Raw genomic sequence first — 22948 nt, forward strand, 5'->3', positions numbered from 1 at the left:
GCACAGTGGTTAGCACTGCTGCCTCACAGCTCCAGGGTCCCAGATTTAATTACAGCCTCGGGAGACTGTGCGGAGTCTGCACATTCTCCCCGTGTCTGCATGGGTTTCCTCTGGGTGCTCTGGTTTCCTCCCACTGTCCAAAGAAGTGCAGGTTAGGTGGATTGGCCATGCTAAATTGCCTTTAGTGTCCAAAAGGTTAGGTGTTACGGGGAAAGGGTGGAGGAATGGGCTTGGGTAGGGTGCCCTTTCCAAGGGCCGGTGCAGACTCGATGAGCCTAATGGCCTCCTTCAGCATTGTAAATTCTATGATTCAGGAGTGGAGTGACCCTGGCAGAACCCAAACTGAGTGTCCGTGAGCCGGTAATGACTCAGTAAGTGCTGCTTGATAGTTAGTGCTGTTGATGACTCCTTCCATCACATTACTGATGATCGAGAGTACACTGATGAGGCAGTAATTGGCCAGGTTGGATTTGTCCTGTTTCTTGTGTACAGGACATAGCTGGGTAATTTTCCAAATTGCTGGTAGGTGCCGGTGCTGTAGCTGTACTGGAACAGCTTGGCTAGGGGTGCAGCAGGCTGTGGAGCACAAGTCTTCAGTATTGTTGTGGGATATTGTCAGGCCTGTGACCTTTGCAGTACCCAATGTTTTCAGCCGTTTCTTGGTATGAGGAGCTGAAGACTGGCATCTGTGATGCTGGGGACCTCCGGAGGAGGCAGAGTTGGTCATCCACTCACCACTTCTGGCTGAAGATTGTTGCAAATGCTTCAGCTTTATCTTTTGCACAGGTGTGCTGTGCTACCCACCATTGAGGATCGGGGTATTTGTGGTGCCTCCTCTTCCTCCAAGTGAGTTGTTTTAATTGTCCACTATCACGGCTGGCCGTGGCAGGTCTTCAGAGCTTAGATCTGATTCTTTGGTTGTGGGATCGCTTAACTCTATCGCATGCAGCTTTCCTGTTTGACACACTGGTCCTGTATTGTGGCTTTACCAGGTTGACACCTCAACTAGGTATGCCTTTTGCTGCTTCTGGCATGTCCTCCTGAACTCAGGATTAATCTTGTGGCTTGGTGGTAATGATAGACTGGGGGATATGAGGTTACAGATTGTGGTTGAGTACATCTCTGCTGCTGATGGCCCACAGCGTCTTATGGATGCCCAATCTTAAGTTGCTAGATCTGTTCAAAGTATGTCCCATTTAGTATGGTGATGGTGCCACACCCGTACCGGCTGAAGTTGTTCATGAAGGCCCTGCCTTCTCAACCTTGCCCCTCACCTGAGGTGTGGCGATCCTCGGGTTATATCGCCACTAGTTAGCTCTCCCTGTGAAAGGAGAAAGCAGCCTCTGGTCATCTGGGACTATGGAGACTTTTTTTAGTGCCAAACAACATGATGGAGGATATCCTCAATATGAAGACGGGACTTTGTCTCCACAAGGACTGTGCGGTGGTCGCTACTATGATACTGTCAAGGGCAGGTTGGTGAGGATGAGGTCAAGTATGTTTTCCCTCTTGTTGGTTCCCTCACTACCTGCCGCAGACCCAGTCCAGCAGCCATGTCCTTTTGGGCTCGGGCAGCACTGGTGCTACCAAACTACTCTTTGTGATGGACCACAAAGTTCCCCACCCAGAGGGCAGTCTGCGTTCTAGCCACCCTCAGTGCTGTGGGATCATAGTGTGTAATTAACTTGCAAATGGCATATGCTTACGGTTTTCTGCTTTCTGCAATTGCTGCATGCAGCCAACATTACCTGCACTAGTTTGTCAGCTCCAACCACCAGTAAGGGCCCAATTGGTGGTGTGAGAAGACAGCACACACCTCCTATCAAAGGTCTGAGTGCTGCAGCTGAAGCTCAGACTGCTGCCTCCAGAAGAACTTCCAGAGCATTATAGCAGTATGTTAATCTTCTCTTCAACAGGGTACTAGGATTGCCGAGGTGCTGCCCGAGGAGAGTGACCCTGCCTCTATGGAGCAGAGTGACACTGGCTCTGTGGAGCACGGACCTGCTGTCCTCTCGAGATGGCAGCATTCCTAATCCCATTCCTGCCACTCTGACGGTGCCCTTGCTGGTGCCCTTGCTGTTACCTATCAGCCAGACAGTTGCAGGCCAGTCGGAAATGGAGCAGTTTGAAGCCTGGCTTTCTCAGCTGAGATCAACAGAGGTCTCCCTCCGAGGCCACCTGTAGTCTCCTCAGTTATTAATTTAAATTCTACCTGCCGTCATGGTGGGATTTGAACCCATATCCCCAGAGCATTAGCCTGGACCTCCGGACTACTAGTATAGTGGCACTACCCCAAGGCCACCGTTTTCTCTCTCTTCTCCCCCCCCCCCCTTCGATTTTGACGCTGACATCATCCACCCCCATCAACACTGTTCACTGCATCAACCCTCTCTACCAGTCACCCCCCTCCCGATGCTTTACTATCCTTAATCTTGCGTTAATACTGCTAAGCATCTTTAAAACATAATCATGTTTTAAAACACTTAAACTGGTTATTGTATTGTACAAATGCCTGGTATTAACTGGTTAAGTGCCTGTGAAAAATAATTTAAGGTGAAAGTGGCGCTTACTTTTCTCTTTAACTCATCTTTACAGTTGGCAATTGTATGATAATCGGTCATAACGTTTTGAAAAGTAATCTGCCGGTGAAACCGGCTCAAGTCGCTTAGCGGCAGGAAGCAGCAGCGGCAAAGGTAGGAAAGGAGTATTAATGCACAAGTGCCTGCTGCATTTAATTTGTGAATGTATTGCTGTCCCTGCTGAATATTATTTTACTGGTGCTCCTCTAGTTTGATTACTGGCTGTGCCAGCTTCCCCCCCAACATTAATTTATTAATGTGTGTCCACTGCCATTGTTGTGCCACGGGTCTCAGGATCCTTAATTGACTGCTCCATTTGGTAATTAATTGGTTGCTGTGTCTGCCACTCAATTGATTTATTGGTGCGTTGCAGTGTCCCGTGGTCTTCTGAATTGATTCTTGCCCAATTTGACCCACTTAATTTGTTAGTGCCTGGAGCTGTTAATGCTGTTCATTCACTGTGTCTGCTTGGCTGTGTGGCAGCGTTTATTGGTGTGTTCTTGTTGTTGGCCAGTGGTGTCGATCATGTGAGCTGCATTGCTTCCTCCGCTTCAGCTTCCCTACTACAATTGCACGGTGACAAAAAGAGAGAGAATCTTATTCTCATTTGAGTTCTCCAGTTTGCTTTATTTTAATCTTGCATGCGCACGCTATTACTGTAGCCTCTTATGTTGTGCACTGTGGGGAATCTGGCATCACGTTCTTTGGGAGAATTGAGATGAAGCTTTATGGTACTTTAAAAGAAAAATGACACGCACAAATCCTGTTATCAATTTAAAATTCTTTCCTTTCTCAGCACTACGAGAACTGGATTTGCCTGTGTGGAGGCCATGTCACTAAATATATTTAAAGAAATAGATAGTTTTCTAGATTCTGAGGGTGTTGAGGGATTTGGGGAGAGCACGGGAGTATGTTGTTGTGACAGAGGCTCAGCCATGATCATATTGAATGGTGGGGCAGGCTCGAAGGGCCAAATGGCTTACTGCTATTTTTTTATTTAAAGCACCCATTTTTTCCAATTAAGGGGCAATTTAGCGCGGCCAATCCACCTAAACTGCACATCTTTAGGTTGTGGGGGTGAGACCCATGCAGACACGGGGAGAATGTGCAAACTCCACACGGACAGTGACCCCGGGCCAGGATCGAACCAGGGTCCTCCGTGATGTGAGGCAGCAGTGCTAACCACCGCGCCACCATGCCGCCCTTTGCTGCTCCTATTTTCAACGTTTCTATGATCTATCACTTGCAAGTTCTAAGGAAGCTCTTTTCAATTTAAGCAGCTCAGCTTGCTTAACAGCTGCTGCGTAACTAATTATTCAGTGGGCTGAAAGCAAAATACTGCGGATATTGGAGATCTGAAAGAAATAAAATGAAATGCTGGAAACATTCTGCAGGTCCAGCAGCGTTTGTGGAGAGAAACCAGAATTAACGTTTGAGTCCAGTATCACTCTGTTGGAAATTACTGAGGTTGTCCTCGTGTATTCAATTTGAAAGAGTTTCATGTCATACCCCTCACTGGAGTAACGCAGAACCGTTTGTTTGAATTACACGGGGCACAGAAACAGCCCATTCGACTGTACCAGTTCATTCTTCATCTTGAACCTCCTTCCATCTCTCCTCACCTAAATCTATCAATGTAATCCTCTTTGCCTCCTGTGCTCATCTAGCTGGCCCTTAAATATAGTCATACTATTTGCTTCTTTCTTTGATGGTGAGTAAATTCCCTGTGGATTCCTTAGTGACTATCTTGTATTGATGGCTTCCAGTTCTGCTCTTCCCCACAAGAGGAAGCATTCTGTCTTATCAAAACCTTTCAGAATTTTAAATGCCTCTTATTAGGTATCCATCAGCTGCCTTAGTGAGACCCAGCCTGTCGATCCTTTCCTGATATGTAAACCCACGCATTTCTAATATCATCCGTGTAAATATTCTTAGCATACTTTCCAGTGCCTCTACATCCTTTTTATAATATAATAATGACCAGAACTACAGGCAGTACTCCAGGTGTGGTCTAACCAAGGTTCAATACAGGTTTGGCATAACTTGCTTATTTTTCAGTTGTCTCTCCCTTACCTGGTTTTCTTTTTAATGACCATGCTGATCTGTGGTGCAGCATTCAATGATTGATGTATTTTACTCTCGGTTCCTTATGTTCCTCCACCCTCTCCCAGACTTGCACCTTCAATTAATACGTGCTGTTCTTCCCACCAAACCGAACTACCTTACCTTTATCTCTGTTAAATTTCATTTGCAAATTCTGCAATTTTATTCATGTCCTTCTGTAATTTGTTGTTGGTTTATTTGCAGAATGCTAATATACTACCCCAGCGTCCCAGCAGTTTCCAACTCAGTACAATTTCAAATAGACCAATTAACAAATTAAATTGAAGTGATAGTCCTTTAGAGATGCACAGTAACAAAAGACAAGGAAAATTATCTAATGTTGTTTTGGGGGATGGTGATGCTCTCTAATCCCTTGTGGTGCCCACCGCTACTGGAAGCCCAGCGGTTTCTGTGTCCTATAACGGTGTATCTAAACTTTATAACTTGCATACCATAAACACTAATACCTACTTCTGTTACTTGTAATGGATGAGGCTGTCCAACCCCACCTGCTACCAGGGCTGTATGCTGCCCAGCTTTGCCCATGAAACAGTCATCACATTTTACAGCACCAAGGAAACCTGCACAGCCCATTCTGCCAGCTTTCATTTCCCCTTGTCCTCTCAAACTGCTGCCATTTCAGTAAAATCTCTCTCATCGTCTCCGTGTTCTTTGGGCTTTGCGCTAAATTAAAGATACCAAAACTGGAGATCATATAAACTTGCAGGCTGACTGTTTCAAAATGGTAGGTTTCCTGTGAAAGATTATATAAATCTTCCAGGACAGCATTAGTATTTTGAATTGAAAATACTCCCATATACCTTTCTTTGTGTTTAATTAATAATTATAACTGGGAACACTGGTTTGGAAATCTTAGCTTTAGCAGCACAAATCATTCTGGAGAGATTTCTATCGAGCTAAGGGTTTGTATGTTTCAGATCTTGACATTTGCTTTTCCAATGCTGCTGAATCCTGGTGGCTTTACACTCATTTCAATGCTGGTTTATTCTGTGCTGTGGTTCCAAGTTCAATGTATAAATGTGCACCAAGACCATGACAGCAGACTGTTAATCTATTCCCCGTTCCTTCCCTGGTGGTGTCAGCCTTGGCCCCCTCTTCCCTTGTGAGTAAGAAAGACTGTGAACTGAGCCCCACTCCGAACAATTGTCTACAGAACCTAGACTGACACTCCAATGCAGTACTGAGGGAGTGTTGCACTGTCAGAGGTGCCATCTTTGATCTTGAGACATTAAACTGAGGCTCTCTCTCTGCCCTTCTTTGGGTGTAGAAGATCCCGTCTCAGGAAGAGCAGGGGCGTCCTCCCCAATGAGCTGGCCAATATTTATCCCTCCTTCACAAAAACAAACCGGATTACCTAGTTATGATTGAATTGCTGTTTGTGGGATCTTGCTGTGCTCAAATTTGTGCTCCGTTTCCCACATTACTTCATAAAGCTCTTTGGAATGTCCTGATGTCATGGACTATACCACATGATGCAAGTCTTTTCTTAACTGAAGCCCACTGTAATACCACCCCAGCAAAAACCATCCTGTTCAGCACAGTTCTTCGTGGCCTACCCCATGCACGTTTGTGTCTTAGATAAGGGAAAGGTGTCTTGATCATTCTGGTTTTTGATCTTACTTTACTTTGCAGCAATATAAAGAAAAAGGAGAATGGAACAAGATGGGAGCTTTCTTTCAGAGCTTACACTGGAATGACGATACTAAAAGCGAACTCCACAGAATTGCCAAGTGCATTGCTATTACTCTTGTGAAAAGCGAGGATCACGGAGCTACGGTGCCCTTCTGCGAATTTGCAAAAGCAGGTGTGGTTCATTTGACAAATATTAGTGCAAAGTTATCGGATGCTCTTGGTTACTGGCTTATAACTACGGAATGCTGACATCACATATAATGCCATTATAATGCAGTTTAGAATTTTTGCATGGTGCTCTCATGCTTATTATGTGTGTGTCTCCAAATTCATTCTCCTCTCTCTCCCCCATTTGTCCCTCTGTGCCTCCTGTATCATTGCCACTGTCTTTTTCTCTCCTTATGTCACTCGATGTGTTACACTCATCATTGTTTCCACCATTTCGCTGTCTGCCCATTTTGTGTCCCTGCATTTCAGTCTCGTGTGTCCTTGTGCCTCGTGCCAGGGAAAGTTATGGGGAACATAGAGTGGAGTCAGGGAGGTGTTAAATTGGGAAAGGAAATGTCTGAAATGATTGGGCTGGGGAACAATAGCGATGAAATGTATTGTGGCTGTTGATGAACTGCAGGGTTTAGGGAATGGCAATGCTTCAGGGCTATAAACTGAATGGTGCTGGTTGGAGAAGCTTGGGGAAACAGAATAAACTACAAAGCGGGTTGATGGTGCAGAAGCAGGATTTGCTTACTGGCTCCCTGTTAACTTTAATAAAAGCCTTTAAATAGCGCTTTTGTTTTTCTTGCAAGGGGGACTGCAATTGGCAGACAATATATCCCATACTTTGGTTCAATTAAGGTCAATTACAGGTCTCCCAGGCCCAGGTAGGAGTGGAAGGCTCATATCCTTGAAGGGTAGTTGGGGATTCATGATGATCTGCTGGATTTCATGGTTGTTTGCTGTGTTGGATCACCACAAATGACCAGATTTATTGAATTCCGTTTCAGAAGTTGCCTTGGTGGAATTTGCACTCGTAACCTCTGGATTGCTAGTCCAGTGCCTGAACTGCAAAGCTACCCATAAACTAACCAAGGTATCAAATAACCGTGTCTTTCTCAATGTCTAGGGAAGCCTTGAAGGGAATCCTACCCTTGCATTTCAAGAGCAGTTTTCCAGTTAAGAATGGAAAGTGATTTTCTGATATATGGTTTGCAATAGGTAGAAGGCGAATGAAAAGTGCCGGTGATGGATAGCTGGTTAATGAGATTGATGAAATGCCCGCCACTAGAAGTGGGAAACCTACAACTGCCCTGTGACAAGCAAATATTTACATTGAAAGTTTCAATTATTGAATGTTGACATAAAATCATTACTACAGATGATGACACCAGGAAGCTGGGTGGGTAGTAGTAAAATGAGTGCAGACTGAATTATTGGAACACAAAATGTAATTCAAACTTTGTCCATCGTGCTTTGTTTTTCAGTTTGGCAAAAGCCACACACAAATGGTCTGGCCAAGAAATTGCTCGTTAGGATTGGAACCTCTGTGATGGTTGCATACTATAAAAGTGAGCAGTGGAGAAAGGTAATTTTGAGGCCTGTCCATTTCTATGGAAAATAGTGAATCCCATTTATTTTCAGAATTTGCCTATCTATTTTCTTTGCATCTTCACTCTCTCTTGTTTTTGTCCTGTCATTTTCAACACCAAAGAACATTCAAAACAAAGTTTATTGACAGTCTTTTTAAAATGAATTTAGATGTACCCAATTCATTTTTTCCAATTAAGGGGCAATTTAGCGTGGCCAATTCACCTACCCTGCACATCTTTGGGTTGTGGGGGCGAAACCCATACAAACACAGGAAGAATGTGCAAACTCCACGCGGACAGTTACCCAGAGCCGGGATCGAAACTGGAACCTCGGTGCCATGAGACAGCAATGCTAACCACTGCTCCACCGTGCTGCCCCGCTTGTTGACATTCTTGTTCACTGCCCTCCGAGAGAACTTTTCTTATTCCCACACTTTGCATTGGTTGATGGTTATTGTCAAATGGCTTTGTGTATTATTTTAATAAAATTGTTTACCCATTGTCTAACTTGCATTATCACTGGAACAGTCACTATTCTAATTGACTTAATTTGCAATGATTACTTGTTGAATAAACAACTTTAGCCATTGTCTTGTTTATTTTTTTTTTAAATCGAGTGAGAAACTGAGGCAAGCAAAGGTTTGACCATCTAATAAAGACTTGTTCTGCGGTCTGGCAAGATGCGTCATCCTATACATGAGCTGTATTCAGCAGTCTGGTAGCAGGGATTTGATTTGATTTATTGTCACATGTACCGAAGTACAGTGAAAAGTATTTTTCTGCGGCCGAGGAATGTACACAGTACGTACATAGTAGACACAAGAATGATCAACAGAGAATATTGACAAATGGTACATCGACAAAACAGCGATTGGTTACAGTGCAGAACAAGGGGCCAAACAAAGCAAATACATGAGCAAGAGCAGCATAGGGCGTCGTGAATAGTGTTCTTACAGGGAACAGATCAGTCCAAGGGGGAGTCGTTGAGTCTTGTAGCTGTGGGGAAGAAGCTGTTCCTATGTCTGGATGTGCGAGTCTTCAGACGTCTGTACCTTCTGCCTGATGGAAGGGTCTGGAAGAAGGTGGGAGGGGTCTCTGATGATGCTGCCTGCCTCCCTGAGGCAGCGGGAGGTGAAAAGAGAATCAATGTGGGGGTGGCAAGCTTGTGTGATGCGTTGGGCTGAGTTCACAACAGTCTACAGTTTCTTGCGATCTTGGACCGAGCAGTTGCCATACCAGGTTGTGATGCAGCCGGATAGGATGCTCACTATTGCACATCTGTAGAAGTTTGTGAGAGTCTATGCAGACATGCCAAATTTCTTTAGCTTCCGTAGGAAGTAAAGACATTGCGCTTTCCTGACTGATATAAACATCTCTGGAATTTAAGAGAAAAGGAAGCTTAAAGCTATGTCAATGAACAAAATATGAGATCTCCATTTGAAATCCAAATTGATGGTGAGGTGAAGTCAGGAATTCCAATAGGTAAAGAAGGACTAAAATTGGATTTGTCAAAGTTGGGATGATTTGATTCACTATTAAGGATGGAAAGAAACTGGATTTTCAATTCCCTGATGAAGGATGTGGAGGAGAGTTAGATGTAATGTTCAGTCTTTGCACAAGAGGATTAATGAATGGATGTTAAGAGTTTGAATATTTATATTTTATATGGCACCGTTTCATGATCTCTGTCCCACGGTATGTGTAGCAACTGTTGTGCTGTAGCAGTCAATTGTGCTGCAAAGGGAGTGTAATATACAACAACCTGTTGTAGTCATAGTTATTTTGTTCTCGTTGCCATTTCACACCTCACCAAAAGCCTTTTTCCTGACTCTGCACTTGTATAAAAGCTGTTCCCCTCCTGACTGGACAATAGTTCATCGATTTAAAATGTTGAGCAGAATTCTCCCTTGGGACTAAATCCCCTGGCAGGCAGCAATGTGGAATGTATTCCACTGATGGGAAAACACGGCAAATCTTCCAGCTAAGATCTTGTTAATTATGCAACCGGGTGTCGTACGCCATATTCCGTGGTGGGGCAGGCCTGATGGAGCATAGTCCGCGATCCTGTTCGGGCATCATCTTGACCAGGCACCCAACATCACTGACCCACTACTGAAGAAAGAAGATGGACCTCCTGAAACTGAAGATGGCTCTCCGGGAACACTCTTGAGGCTGGAAGATGGACTCACTCCAGGACACCAAATCTGGAAGATCCATCTGAAGATGCTCCTCTGACCCACTGCCGTGGTGTTCCAGGGTTGCCTGTGGCCTCTGTCCTGTACTCCAGAGGCAGTCCCGAGCATCGTTCAGGAGGATTGCGATGTCTGAATGCCAAGCTGTTTCAGATGTGTTTTACACTGTTTTCCTGCTGGTGCTGCAGAGAATCGGGTGTGGGTGGCCAGGCCTTCACCAGCATCTTAAGTCACAGAGATGCAAATGAGTTTTATCTGGCCTCCCAACAGAATTCTCGATTCAGAATGGTGGGCACCAGCGCTGTAAATATATGCTGGCTGAAAGTGACTTTTGGGCCTTCCGCTGAACTCACCCCCCCCCCCCCCCCCCGGCGCCATCGAACCTGTTGGCGGGGGCTTGGGAGGATCCGCACTTGATCTGTTTCTCTCTTCACTGGTGTTGCCTGAACTGCTGAGTATTTCCAGCATTTTCTGTTTTTATTTTCAATTTCCAGCATCTGCAGTATTTTGCTTTCTGCTTGTTTAGATTTGGAAGTGTTTTGGATTTCAATTTAAGTGTGTCGAACCATAACTGAATTGTGTGAAAATTTTGTGTATTGAGCAGGCGAGAAAAGTGCTGGACACGTTGCAGGAACCTTCGGTGAATTTCACAGTGTTGAAGGGTCTTGTGAGTGAATTTGCTGTATCAAGATGTCAGATCATTAATGTTGCTGGAGAAATCTTTCTCAAAGTGGGATGTGTGAGCAAAGCACTTTGGCTATTGAGAGGTATTTCATAATTTAATCAAACGCCTAAGACATTTAGTAAAGCTGTTGCTTATCACTGTCAAACTCTGAAACATTTACTTGTAACGATTATTTTCTGTAACACTTGTAATATGAACATGGGAATTTCAAGGAATTTTCAGTTCTGCACAAATCCCAGGAATTGCTGTAATTTTGTGGGGAAAATGAGAATTTCTGTAATCTCCATGGCCATCGGGTGTTGTTTCTGAGAAAATGTGTACTTTAAGCAGTCGGGTAACCTCGACAATCTGGAAAAAAACTAAGAAGAATGTCTAATGTTTCACTGAGTTTTAATATTTCTGTTCTTAATAATAGACCATGGGGAAAATAGCTAGCTCACGATTTAGCTGGTACCAGCTTCGATCACTGAAGCATGACATTTACAACAATCGAAACCACTCGGGTCAGTGTGCTGGAGCAGTCCAAACCAATCCTGTTGCAATTTATTTACCTCTGCTGTGTGTATTTATCTAATTTTCCCATATACACTCCTGCCTTTGAACTCCTCTTTCTGCACAATCATAGGGATAGGAGGAGGCCATTCAGCCCCTCGAGCCTTCTCCATCATTAGTTCATGATGTGGAGATGCCGCCGTTGGACTGGGGTGAGCACAGTAAGAAGTCTTACAACACCAGGTTAAAGCCCAACAGGTTTGTTTCAAACACTAGCTTTCGGAGCACTGCTCCTTCCTCAGGTCGCCTGGTGTTGTAAGACTTCTTCCTGTCCATTAGTTTAGTTAGTGATCTGTACCTTAAACTCCATCTTCCATCCTGGTTCTGTAACCCTCAATCTCCTTGCCCATCAATAATCTGCAACCCCGTTTAGTAAATTGTCAGGTCAACAATGCTTTTGAAGAGAGTTCCCGGCATAACCCTTGAATGATCTAAACCTCCCCCACCCCAAATCCTCTAACCATCACAAACCTCTCGATTAGATCATTTCGTAATCTTCTATACCCCAGTAAAGCCTTAAGCCTTTTAACCCTGTTGAGGACACGGATTTAATATTACTAAAAAGGGCACTCGGAGCGTGTACCTCCTCCACAAACGTTATTAATAATAATATAATCTTTATTGTCACAAGTAGGCTTACATTAACACTGCAATGACGTTATTGTGAAAAGCCCCTAGTCGCCACATTCCGGCGCCTGTTCGGATACACGGAGGGAGAATTCAGAATGTCCAATTCACCTAACAGCACGTCTTTCGGGGCTTGTGGGAGGAAACCGGAGCACCCGGAGGAAACCCACGCAGACACGGGGAGAACATGCAGACCCGCACAGACAGTGGCCCAATCCGGGAATCGAACCTGGGACCCTGGCGCTGTGAAGCAACAGTGCTAACCACTGTGCTACCGTGCCGTCCCAATTATGCAGCTGTTCCATGAGGCTTTTCCCTACCTGGTTGATGCTCTAGCTACAAAGCTGGTAAAAATTAAGAGCTTCCATTTTACCAAGGACATGCAGGCCAATCCATATCCAACAACCTACTTGGAAAACTCTGCTCCCATTTTGACAGCTGTGATAATTCCCATTTCAACAAAATTTCATTAAAAGCTGTTAACGTTTGAGATACATTATTTACAGATACGCAGGCAAAAACATTACCTGTGTTCACCTTCACTGGTGGAAGTAATAATTGACAAAAGTACCAGAAGGAGAGTAAATGAGTATTTTTATACAGAAAGTTATGATGATCTTGAGGGTGGCAGAAACAGATTTGACAGTGACTTTCAGAAGAGGTGTGAATGGCAGGAACCTGAGGGCTGCCATCTGACAGGAAGTCCAGGAAATAAGAGAGAAATGAGAACCGTGACCTACTTAGTTGGGGAAAAAAAAAACCCGGACTGCCTGTCCGCTTTGCTTAACACTTGGAAAAAGTCATCTGGTTTAATGGGAACTTGTAGAAAGTATAAAATTCCGCTGCTTTTTCTCTACTAAATTTAATAAACTGATGTGCTTTTTGGTTTTGTTGTTAATTTACATAATTCATGCCAGAATCAAAAGTGTAGACATTTTCACATTTATACAAGACATGGGTCATACTTATGATGACCCATGTTGCACATGTGGGAACCGATCTCGCTGTGTGGCTCCAGGTAAGTGGTGAGGATGAGGGTTCTGCCTTGTCTCGTGTCTTTGGCTAAGGCGTTTTGCACCCGCATGTGTACCACCATGAGAACCCTCGCAGATCACTGATGGACTTCAAGAGCCACTGCTGCAACTTTTAATGGGTCTTTGTAAAAATGAAATCAGCTATCGCGACTTTGCTTCTGCTGAAATGATCCAGACACAACCTCCTCTTTTTTGTTTCACTCTGAATTATTTTTAACTCTCAGAATCTGGCTGGATAATCAGTAGCCCAGAATGGCCCTGTGACAAACTAGATGTTCTCAATCGACACAATTTTCTGTTCAGCCTCGCTGATGCAGCTCTGAAGAGTAGCATGTATTGTGAAACACTGGAAGTTCTGCAGCATTTGCCTAGATTCCAGAGCATAAATGGTAAGTGCTGTAGAAGCAACCTGGCATTGCACTGATTTTGGGAACAGTACAGTACAATAATAATATCTATAGTTAGTTTGTCTCTGAATTTTGTATTGGTGTAGAAAAAGGTGATCTTTCTGGAAGAATATATTTTATTCGCACTTGTTTCATTCGGCATTGAACATATTTAATTCACAAATGGCTAGAGTTTCCGACTCTAATTGGATATATTTTCCTGGAGGTTTTGTCACACCATCTCCAACCTCTAACCTCGCCTGTCCAGTCAAACATCCTTTTTCATCCCCATCTGCAATGTTCTTATAATGAACGTGCAGAAGTGTTTAAGAAATATATTGAAAACAAAAGTGGACAAACGCTTTTGTTAGTCAATGTATCCGATTCTGGTCAGGCCAGGCCATAGCCCTGTTTAAGAGCAGTATCTGCCAAGTTACAGCCTGGCTAGTCAAGACACCCAAGGAAAAGGCAGAGATATAACACGTCAGAGAAAGGCCATGGTCTGTGGATATTATATTTAACAGTCCCTGCAGCTGGATCAAATCCAGCACTGTGAGTCAGACTGCAGCGGTTCAAGAAGATGGCCCACCCACCGTCTTGGTTGATGATTCCTAATCTTACCAGGATCAAATAATTAATAAACAGGGTTCACAGTCATGATTGGAGTGTCACCTGTTGTGAAATTTGTGGATGTCCAGTGCCGATGAGATGAAGCTCAGTTGTTATGTTCCCCCTTGGGTGTGAAGTCTGCCTGTAATATTTTTCATTAAGAATAACTTACCATGGACGGGTAGCACTAGTCAAATACAGCCCTTTTAAAAAAATGTGTTCATGGGAAGTGGGTGTTGCAGGCTGTGCCAGCATTTATTGTCCATCCCTAATTGCCCCTTGAGGGGAAAGTGAGTCAACCACATTGCTGTGGGTTTGGAGTAACATGTAGGCCAGACAAGGTAAGGACGGCAGATTTCCTTCCCTAACAGACATTAGTGAACCAGATGGGTTTTTATGACAATCGACAATGGTTTCATGGTTCTCATTAATTCAAATTTCACCAGCTTCCATGGTGGGATTCGAACCTGGGTCCCCAGAGCAATACTCTGGGTCTCTGGTTTACTAGTCCAGAGACAATACACTACGCCACCGCCTCCCTCATTGTGAGGAAACAGGTTGCACAAGCGTGGGGAGAAACACTGGGTGTAGAAACTGAATACCAAGTGAGATAGCAATCATGGGATCATTCCTTGCAGTCACCAAAGAACTTATCAGGAAGCCTCCTGGCTGACTGGTATCAGTTCTATTTCACTAGATGGAATCACTGGCACCTGGGAGGAGGGATACATCAAAATTGGAATGTTGCATAACAAAAGATCACCCAATACTCCACTGGAATGCTTCCTTGCAACCAAATAAAAGTAATCTTGAACTTGATGGGTCAGAGATGAAGATTGGCTGGAAGTCCAGGGATTGGATGTGCTGCTGGTAATTCTCCACACTATTGTTTGGTGTATTTTCTTTTCAAGCGTGCTGTAGTTGAATTATTTTGAGAAAAGAAAACCATTAACTTACTAAGAAGTGTAAAGTTAAACATTTTATTTTCAGTTCTCCTGTAGCAGAAGTTAATTGATTTATTTTTGGTGTTCGCAGGCACCATGGATCTCTCCCCGTATGTCACGATTTTCAACAATCTGCTGCTCGAGTGCATCCAGAATAATTGTCTTGGGGTATCGACTGACACAGTGGAGTTTATGAGGTCGGCCAGCATTCCTGTAAACTCTTTGGCTGTAAGAAACTTAATTACAGCTTTGGGCAGGTCTTGTTTGTGGTCGAAAGCAAGGAAACAGTACAAGAGTAAGTTCTGCCTTTCCACTTGTGCAAACTTCCATATCTGTGTCAGAAAGTAGATCGAAATTTGCTCGTTGGCCAGGACCATTCAGTTTTGATTGTCCGTAATGGTTTTTTAAAAAATGTTTTCATTGGATTTTCATATTTTTATATTCAACAATTTGTTTTGTTTTTTAAAAAATATATTTATTCAAGTTTTTCAACAAATTTTCAACCCCCCCCCCCCCCCCAAACAAATCGAAAGCAACAAGAACACAAGTAGAAATTATACATTGGATTTCCCCCATATAACAGTAAAAAGCACAAATAGGGGGAAAAAAAACCACCTTAACCCAAGAGAAACCCCCCCCGCCCCTGGGCTGCTGCTGACCTCCTCCTAACGCTCCGCGAGATAGTCTAGGAACGGTTGCCACCGCCTGAGGAACCCCTGCACAGACCCTCGCAAGGCAAACGTTATCCTCCAGCTTGATGAACCCTGCCATGTCATTGATCCAAGCTTCCACACTAGGGGGCTTCGCATCTTTCCACAGTAACAAAATCCTCCGCCGGGCTACCAGGGACGCAAAGGCCAGAATACCGGCCTCTTTCGTCTCCTGCACTCCCGGCTCGTCCGATACCCCAAATAATGCTAATCCCCAGCTCGGCTTGACCCGGGCATTCACCACCTTGGACATAGTCCTCGCAAAACCCCTCCAAATCCCATCCAGTGCCGGGCACGACCAGAACATATGGATGTGATTTGCCGGGCTGCCCGAGCACCTCCCACATCTGTCCTCCACCCCAAAGAACCTACTCAACCTCGCCCCTGTCATATGCGCTCTGTGAGTAACCTTGAACCGTATTAGGCTGAGCCTGGCGCAAGAGGAGGAAGAATTAACCCTACTCAGGGCATTAGCCCACAGACCCTCCTCTATCTCCTCCCCAAGCTCCTCCTCCCACTTGCCCTTTAACTCCTCCACTGAGGCCTCCTTCACTTCCCGCAGCTCCTGATAAATCGCCGAAACCTTGCCTTCTCCAACCCACACACCCGAAATCACCCTGTCCTGAATCCCACGTGCCGGAAGCAGCGGGAATTCCCTCACCTGCCGCCTCACAAACACCCTCACTTGCGTGTACCTAAAAGTGTTTCCTGGGGGTAGCCCAAACTTCTTCTCCAACGCCCCTAGGCTCGCAAACGTCCCATCGATAAACAGGTCCCCCATTCTTCTAATCACTGCCCGATACCAGCTCCGCAACCCCCCATCAATCCTTCCCGGGACGCACCGATGGTTCTCCCGAATCGGGGACCACACTAAGGCCCCCACCTCGCCCCTGTGTCGCCTCCACTGCCCCCAGATCTTCAGCGTCGCCGCCACCACCGGACTCGTGGTGTACCTTGTCGGCGAGAGCGGCAGCGGTGCCGTCACCAGCGTCCTCCGGCTTGTGCCCACACAGGACGCCATCTCTAACCTCTTCCACGCCGCCCCCTCTCCCTCCATTACCCACTTACGGATCATCGCCACATTGGCTGTCCAATAATAGCCACACAGATTCGGCAGTGCCAACCCCCCCCTATCGCTGCTACGCTCCAGAAACACCCTCTTCACCCTCGGGGTCTTATTCGCCCACACGAATCCCATGATGCTCCTGCTTACCCGTTTGAAAAAGGCCTTGGGGGATCAAAATGGGAAGGCACTGGAACACACAGAGAAACCTCGGAAGGACTGTCATTTTTACCGACTGCACCCTACCCGCCAGTGAGAGTGGCAGCATATCCCATCTTTTAAAATCCTCCTCCATCTGCTCCACCAACCGTGTCAAATTAAGCTTGTGCAGGGCCTCCCAACTCCTAGCTACTTGGATCCCCAGGTACCGAAAGCTCCTTTCCACCCTCTTCAACGGTAACTCGTCTATCCCCCTTACCTGGTCCCCTGAGTGCACCACAAAGAGCTCACTCTTCCCTATGTTGAGTTTATACCCCGAAAAGTCCCCAATCTCCCTAAGGATCCGCATGACCTCCGCCATCCCCTCCACTGGATCCGCAACATACAACAATAGGCCATGCATACAACGGCACCCGGTGTTCCTCTTCACCCCCCCCCCCCCCCCCCCCCCCGGAACCAATCCCATCCATTTCCTGGACTCCCTCAGTGCCATGGCCAGCAGCTCAATTGCCAGTGCAAACAACAAGGGGGATACCCCTGTCTCGTCCCGCGGTACAGCCGAAAGTACTCCGACCTCCGCCGGTTCATAGCCACACTCGCCACCGGTGCTCTATATAGCAGTCTGACCCAACTGATGAACCCCTCCCCTAACCCAAACCTCCGCAATACTTCCCAAAGATACTCCCACTCCACCCGATCAAAGGCCTTCTCCGCGTCCATAGCTGCCACTACCTCCACTTCCCCCTCTACCGAGGGCATCATAATCACATTGAGGAGCCTCCGCACATTTGTATTTAGCTGCCTACCCTTCACGAATCCCGTCTGGTCCTCATGAATCACCCCCAGGACACAGTCCTCCATTCTCGTAGCCAGCACCTTCGCCAGCAACTTAGCGTCAATATTGAGGAGTGAGATCGGTCTATACGACCCACGTTGCAATGGATCCTTGTCCCGCTTCAAGATCAAAGAAATCAGCACCCTGGACATTGTTGGGGGCATGGTCCCCTCCTCCCTCGCCTTATTAAAAGTCCTCACTAGCAACGGGTCCAGCAGGTCCACGTATTTCCTATAACATTCAACCGGGAACCAATCCGGCCCCGGGGCCTTCCCCGCCTGCATGTTCCCCAATCCTTTAACCAGCTCCTCCAGCCCAATCGGCGCACCCAAACCTGTCACCTGGTCCTCCTCCACCCTCGGGAACCTCAGCTGATCTAGGAATCGTCGCATCCCCATCTCCCCTGCTGGGGGCTCAGACCTGTACAGATCCCCATAGAAGTCCTTAAATACCTGGTTTATTCTCACCGCACTCTGCACCGTATTCCCCCCTCTATCCCTAACTCCACCAATCTCCCTCGCTGCCTCCCTCTTATGAAGCTGATGTGCCAGCATCCGACTCGCCTTCTCCCATACTCATAAACCGCCCCCTTGCGCTTTCCTCCGTTGTGCCTCTGCTTTCCCCGTAGTCATCGGGTCGAATTCCGTCTAGAGGTTCCGTCGCTCCCTAAGTAGCTCCTCCTCGGGGGCATAACTCCTGCCCACCCTTAAAATCTCCCTCACCAACCTCTCCCTCACCAACCTCTCCCTCTCCCTCCTCTCTCTCTTCTCCCTGTGGGCCCTAATGGAGATTAGCTCTCCCCTGACCACCGCCTTCAACGCCTCCCAGACTACCCCCACCTGCACCTCCCCATTGTCGTTGACCTCCAAGTATCTTTCAATACACCCCCGCCCGCACACCCCCTCATCCGCCAACAGTCCCACATCAAGGCGCCACAGCGGGCGCTGGTCCCTCTCCTCCCCCAACTCCGGCTCCATCCAATGCGGGGCGTGGTCCGAGATGGCTATGGCCGAGTATTTCGTTCCCTCCACTTTCAGGTTTAGCGCCCTACTCGAAATGAAAAAATTTATCCGGGAGTAGGCTCTATGGACGTGGGAAAAGAAGGAAAATTCCCTGGCCTGTGGCCTGGCAAACCTCCATGGATCCACTCCCCCCATCTGATCCATAAACCCCTGAGCACCTTGGCCCCAACTGGCCTCTTACCCGTCCTGGACCTAGAACGGTCCAGTGCTGGGTCCAGCACCGTGTTAAAGTCCCCCCCCCCCATTATCAAGCTTCCTACCTCCAGATCCGGAATCCGACCCAACATGCGTTTCATAAATCCGGCATCATCCCAATTCGGGGCATATACGTTCACCAGTACCACCCGCACCCCGTGCAACCTACCGCTCACCATCACATATCGACCTCCATTATCCACTAAAATATTCAGAGCCTCGAACGACACCCGTTTCCCCACCAGTATTGCAACCCCTCTGTTTTTCGCATCCAGCCCTGAATGAAAGACCTGCCCTACCCATCCCTTTCTCAGCCTAACCTGATCTGCCACCTTCAGATGTGTCTCTGGAGCATAACCACGTCTGCCTTCAGTCCCTTTAAGAGCGAACACCTGGGCCCTCTTGACCGGCCCGTTCAGGCCCCTCACATTCCAAGTTCTCAGCCGGATCAGGTGGCTACTCGCCCCCCCCCCCCCCCCCACCCTCCCACCGACTAGCCATCTCCTTTTCTAGGCCAGCCACGTGCCCACACCTCCCGCACCCACCAGTCCCCCAGGCGGCGGACCCCCACCCCGACCACCTCTCCTACTTCCAGCTCCCCTTTGGCCAATGCAGCAGCAACCCAGTTCCTCCCCCCCCCCCCCGCTAGATCCTCATCTAGCCATTTTGCTCCCCCCATGACACTCCCGTAATTCAGCTGACTCCTGCTGATCCCAGCCTCCCGCCATTCCATCGACCCCTCCCAGTGTGAGAATCCCCCCATTCCTTGGCAGTCAATGTGCGCTCCTCTCCAGCACCGCCCTTCTCCCCCCTGACCCCGCCCCCATCCTTCCCTAACACGGGAAAAAGCCCACGCTCTCCTGAGCCGGCCCCGCCCCCTCTGGCGCAGCTCCTTTTTGCGGCCTTACCCCAACTCCCCATCCCCGGGCCTCCACCCTCCCTCTTCCTCTGCGGGGCCCTGCCCCTCCAACACCAACGCCCACACTCTCCCACAGCCCCCACATCAAATCCATTCACCCATGCCCACCCAGCACTGAAACAAAAAGAACATTCCCCAAACGCAGTAAACACAGTAAACATCCCCCCCATGACTAACCCTCAGTTTGAGTCCAACTTTTCAGCCTGGATAAAGCTCCATGCCTCATCAGACGTTTCAAAATAGTGGTGCCGATCTTGGAACGTGACCCGATCTTGGAACGTGACCCGATCTATGGAACGATCTAGGAACATGGCTGCAGCATCCCGAACTTCACCCCCTTCCGATGGAGAACCGCCTTAGCCCGGTTAAAACCAGCTCTCTTCTTTGCCACCTCCGCACTCCAGTCCTGGTAAATACGGATCTCCGTGTTCTCCCACCTGCTGCTCCGCTCTTTTTTGGCCCATCTCAGGACACACTCCCTGACCATAAAGTGGTGGAACCTCCCCACTACAGCCCTTGGTGGCTCGTTGGCTTTGGGTCTCCTTGCCAGGACCCGATGAGCCCCATCCAGCTCCAGGGACCTCGGGAAAGCTCCCGCGCCCATCAGCGAATTGAGCATTGTGCTCCTATATGCCCCGGCATTGGGTCCCTCCACTCCTTCAGGGAGACCCAGAATCCGAAGATTCTTCCTCCTCAACCTATTCTCCAGGTCCTCAAATTTTTCCTGCCACCTCTTGTGCAGCGTCTCGTGCGCCTCCACCTTCACCGCCAGGCCCAAGATCTCGTCCTCGTTCTCCAAGGCTTTTTGCCTCACCTCCTGGATCGCCGCCCCTTGGGCTTTCTGGGTCTCCACAAGCTTCTCAATCGCCGCCTTCATTGGCGCCAGCATTTCTGTCTTCAGCTCCGCAAAGCAGCGTTTAATCTATCCGGGAGTAGGCTCTATGGACGCTCTAATGTGACCACTGTGCCCACGCTGCTTGGTCTCCATCCGCCGCCATCATTCTTTTCCTCCCTCGCACTTTCCGCTGCACCAGGATCACTTTTTTTAACCGCTCCACTCCTGGTCCAATCCATATAATGTCAGGGGAACCTTGCTGTCACCATCCCACACTGGGAGCTGTCGAACAATTGCCGTTGGGGCCCCTCTGAAGAGCCCAAAAGTCCGTTCCCGGCGGGAGCTGCCGAACGTGCGACCTACCTAGGCATAGCCTCAACCGGAAGTCCGTATTCAACAATTTGTAAGTTACAAAACCGCGGCAAAAGAAAAATGGAAACCAACACATATATTTACAAGCAAGTGGCGTCCCTCTCATTGTGGCCATGCCGTACCCCCCCCGCCGCACACAAACGTTACAAACACCACTATGGCCCGAGCACGTATTTACAATTGTCTATTTAGTTTTGTTAGGGCTTCAGCTTGATTGCTCATAATGTTAGAATGAAATATTTACTCCACCTTGTATTTCTCATTTCCCTGTGAAATGATTACCCAGTTGTATTTTCTTTTTATTCTTCCATGGGATGTGGCTGACTCTTGACTGAAATGACCGAGCAAGTCACGCAGTTCAAGGGGCAATTGGGGATGGGCAATAAATGCTTGGCCCAGCCTGCGATGCCCACATCCCATGAATGAACAGAAAATAAAAGTCTACTCCTTCCTTTACTGTGTGAATCCTTTCTGACCGGGATATACTTCAGGATAGTGAGTATGAATGGTTTAGGTTATGGAGTATGAACTGTAAGTACAAAGGAAGGCATCACTGGACATCTCCATGCTTTACAGAGAATTTGGTGCACAGCAAGCTTGTGATGTTGGTTGTGGGATAAAATTTGGCCCCCGGTCAAGAGTGGGAAAAAATAAATACTCGAATTCTGATTTCTTTTTGCAGAAGCCTTGTCCAGTGGGTGTTATCCGGCAGTTGAGGAAAACCTGTACCGCAAATTGCTCCCAGTCCCGTCCTTCCTGTCGGAAGTGGAAATGTTGTTGGCGACTGAAATGTTCCTGGTTACGAATGCAAGCAACATTCAGAGTCCCAGTGTCTCCAAGCAGTCGCTGCAGATTGTACTCAGAAGGTTCAAGTCCACTCCGTTTCAATCATGTTTCCGCGATTCACTAATCTGCTGGGGTTTTTTTTCTGATACCCTTTTAATTTTTTTAAAGGTATGACGATGACAGGAGTCAGCCAGCCAATGACGATTACCCGGCAGCGGTGGACAGATTGCTGGCAGCTGCCCGAAAATCAGAACCCAAGCTTCAGATAAAACACACGACGGTCAACATCGCGAAAGAAGAGGTTTTCAGTTTGGAATATTCCTCTGCCCTAAAGTGGCTTGAACAGAACATGAAATGGGCAGGCAAGGTTTGGCTGTTTGACTGATTGCGGCAGAGGGATCGCTCTGGCCTGAATATTAAAAAAATATTTTTTTGAGTTAATGTTCAATTGCTAATCACTGTACAATAAAACTATTTGATGAAAGCTTGGGTTTTTTTCCCCCTGGTAAAATCCAAGGGACTGACTTCCCAAAGAAATGATTTGAGATGGTGGAGGCTCGGGGGACACACTTTGCACCTGTCCTATCTTGGTGAGGTAAACAAAACAACAGGTATAAATCCAGGAGTTTCTATTAAACTCTTTATTTAAAAAAAAAAAACTGATTCTGAAACTGGAAACAAGAATTTCAGTTGAGCAGATTTATTTTGAAATGACCTGGATTAAAATAGATTGCAGTATTTGAATGTACACATTGCCGTGTGGTGATGCAGATAACTTGCACTCTCCTCTTCCGGCTGCATTCATCTTATCACTTCTCGCTCCCGTGTCTCCCTACACTGTGCCCTTTACCATTCCTTCCAGCATCTTTCTGTACCATAAGTATTTTGACTTCCACCTGCACACCACTGATAATCTTGTGTAGTAAAGTCCTATGTGCTTATAATATCCACGTGTGTGTACATCTGTCAGTCCATTTCACCCTGAGCATTCTTTGGGAAACAAGAACTGATCTTTTTTCTACTGTCTTTATGGCCCAACATTTTGCACCATCAGCGGCAAAGGGGAAATGCTGATACTTTCAAAAAATATTTATCTATTCTCAGG

The 22948-nt window shown here is 47.0% G+C and overlaps 1 protein-coding gene across 3 annotated transcripts in view; it reads left to right on the forward strand.

Annotated features, from left to right (window-relative positions):
• Positions 1-22327, forward strand: part of LOC140406315 (protein TOPAZ1-like) — a 77160-nt gene extending 54833 nt beyond the window's left edge. For 2 of the 3 annotated variants that reach the window (XM_072494430.1, XM_072494429.1), the window contains exons 15-21: positions 6336-6507; positions 7814-7914; positions 10715-10877; positions 13233-13397; positions 15039-15242; positions 21740-21923; positions 22012-22327. In XM_072494430.1, coding sequence (XP_072350531.1) covers positions 6336-6507; positions 7814-7914; positions 10715-10877; positions 13233-13397; positions 15039-15242; positions 21740-21923; positions 22012-22228 — 1206 coding nt within the window. In that variant the 3' untranslated portion in view covers positions 22229-22327. Of the gene's footprint in view, positions 1-6335; positions 6508-7813; positions 7915-8116; positions 8508-10714; positions 10878-13232; positions 13398-15038; positions 15243-21739; positions 21924-22011 lie in introns of those variants that run through there. The other variant, XM_072494431.1, reaches the window with a different exon arrangement.
• The last annotated feature ends 621 nt before the right edge of the window (positions 22328-22948 follow it).

The sequence above is a fragment of the Scyliorhinus torazame genome, unplaced genomic scaffold (assembly GCF_047496885.1).
Source record: "Scyliorhinus torazame isolate Kashiwa2021f unplaced genomic scaffold, sScyTor2.1 scaffold_467, whole genome shotgun sequence".
Taxonomy (NCBI): Eukaryota; Metazoa; Chordata; class Chondrichthyes; order Carcharhiniformes; family Scyliorhinidae; genus Scyliorhinus; species Scyliorhinus torazame.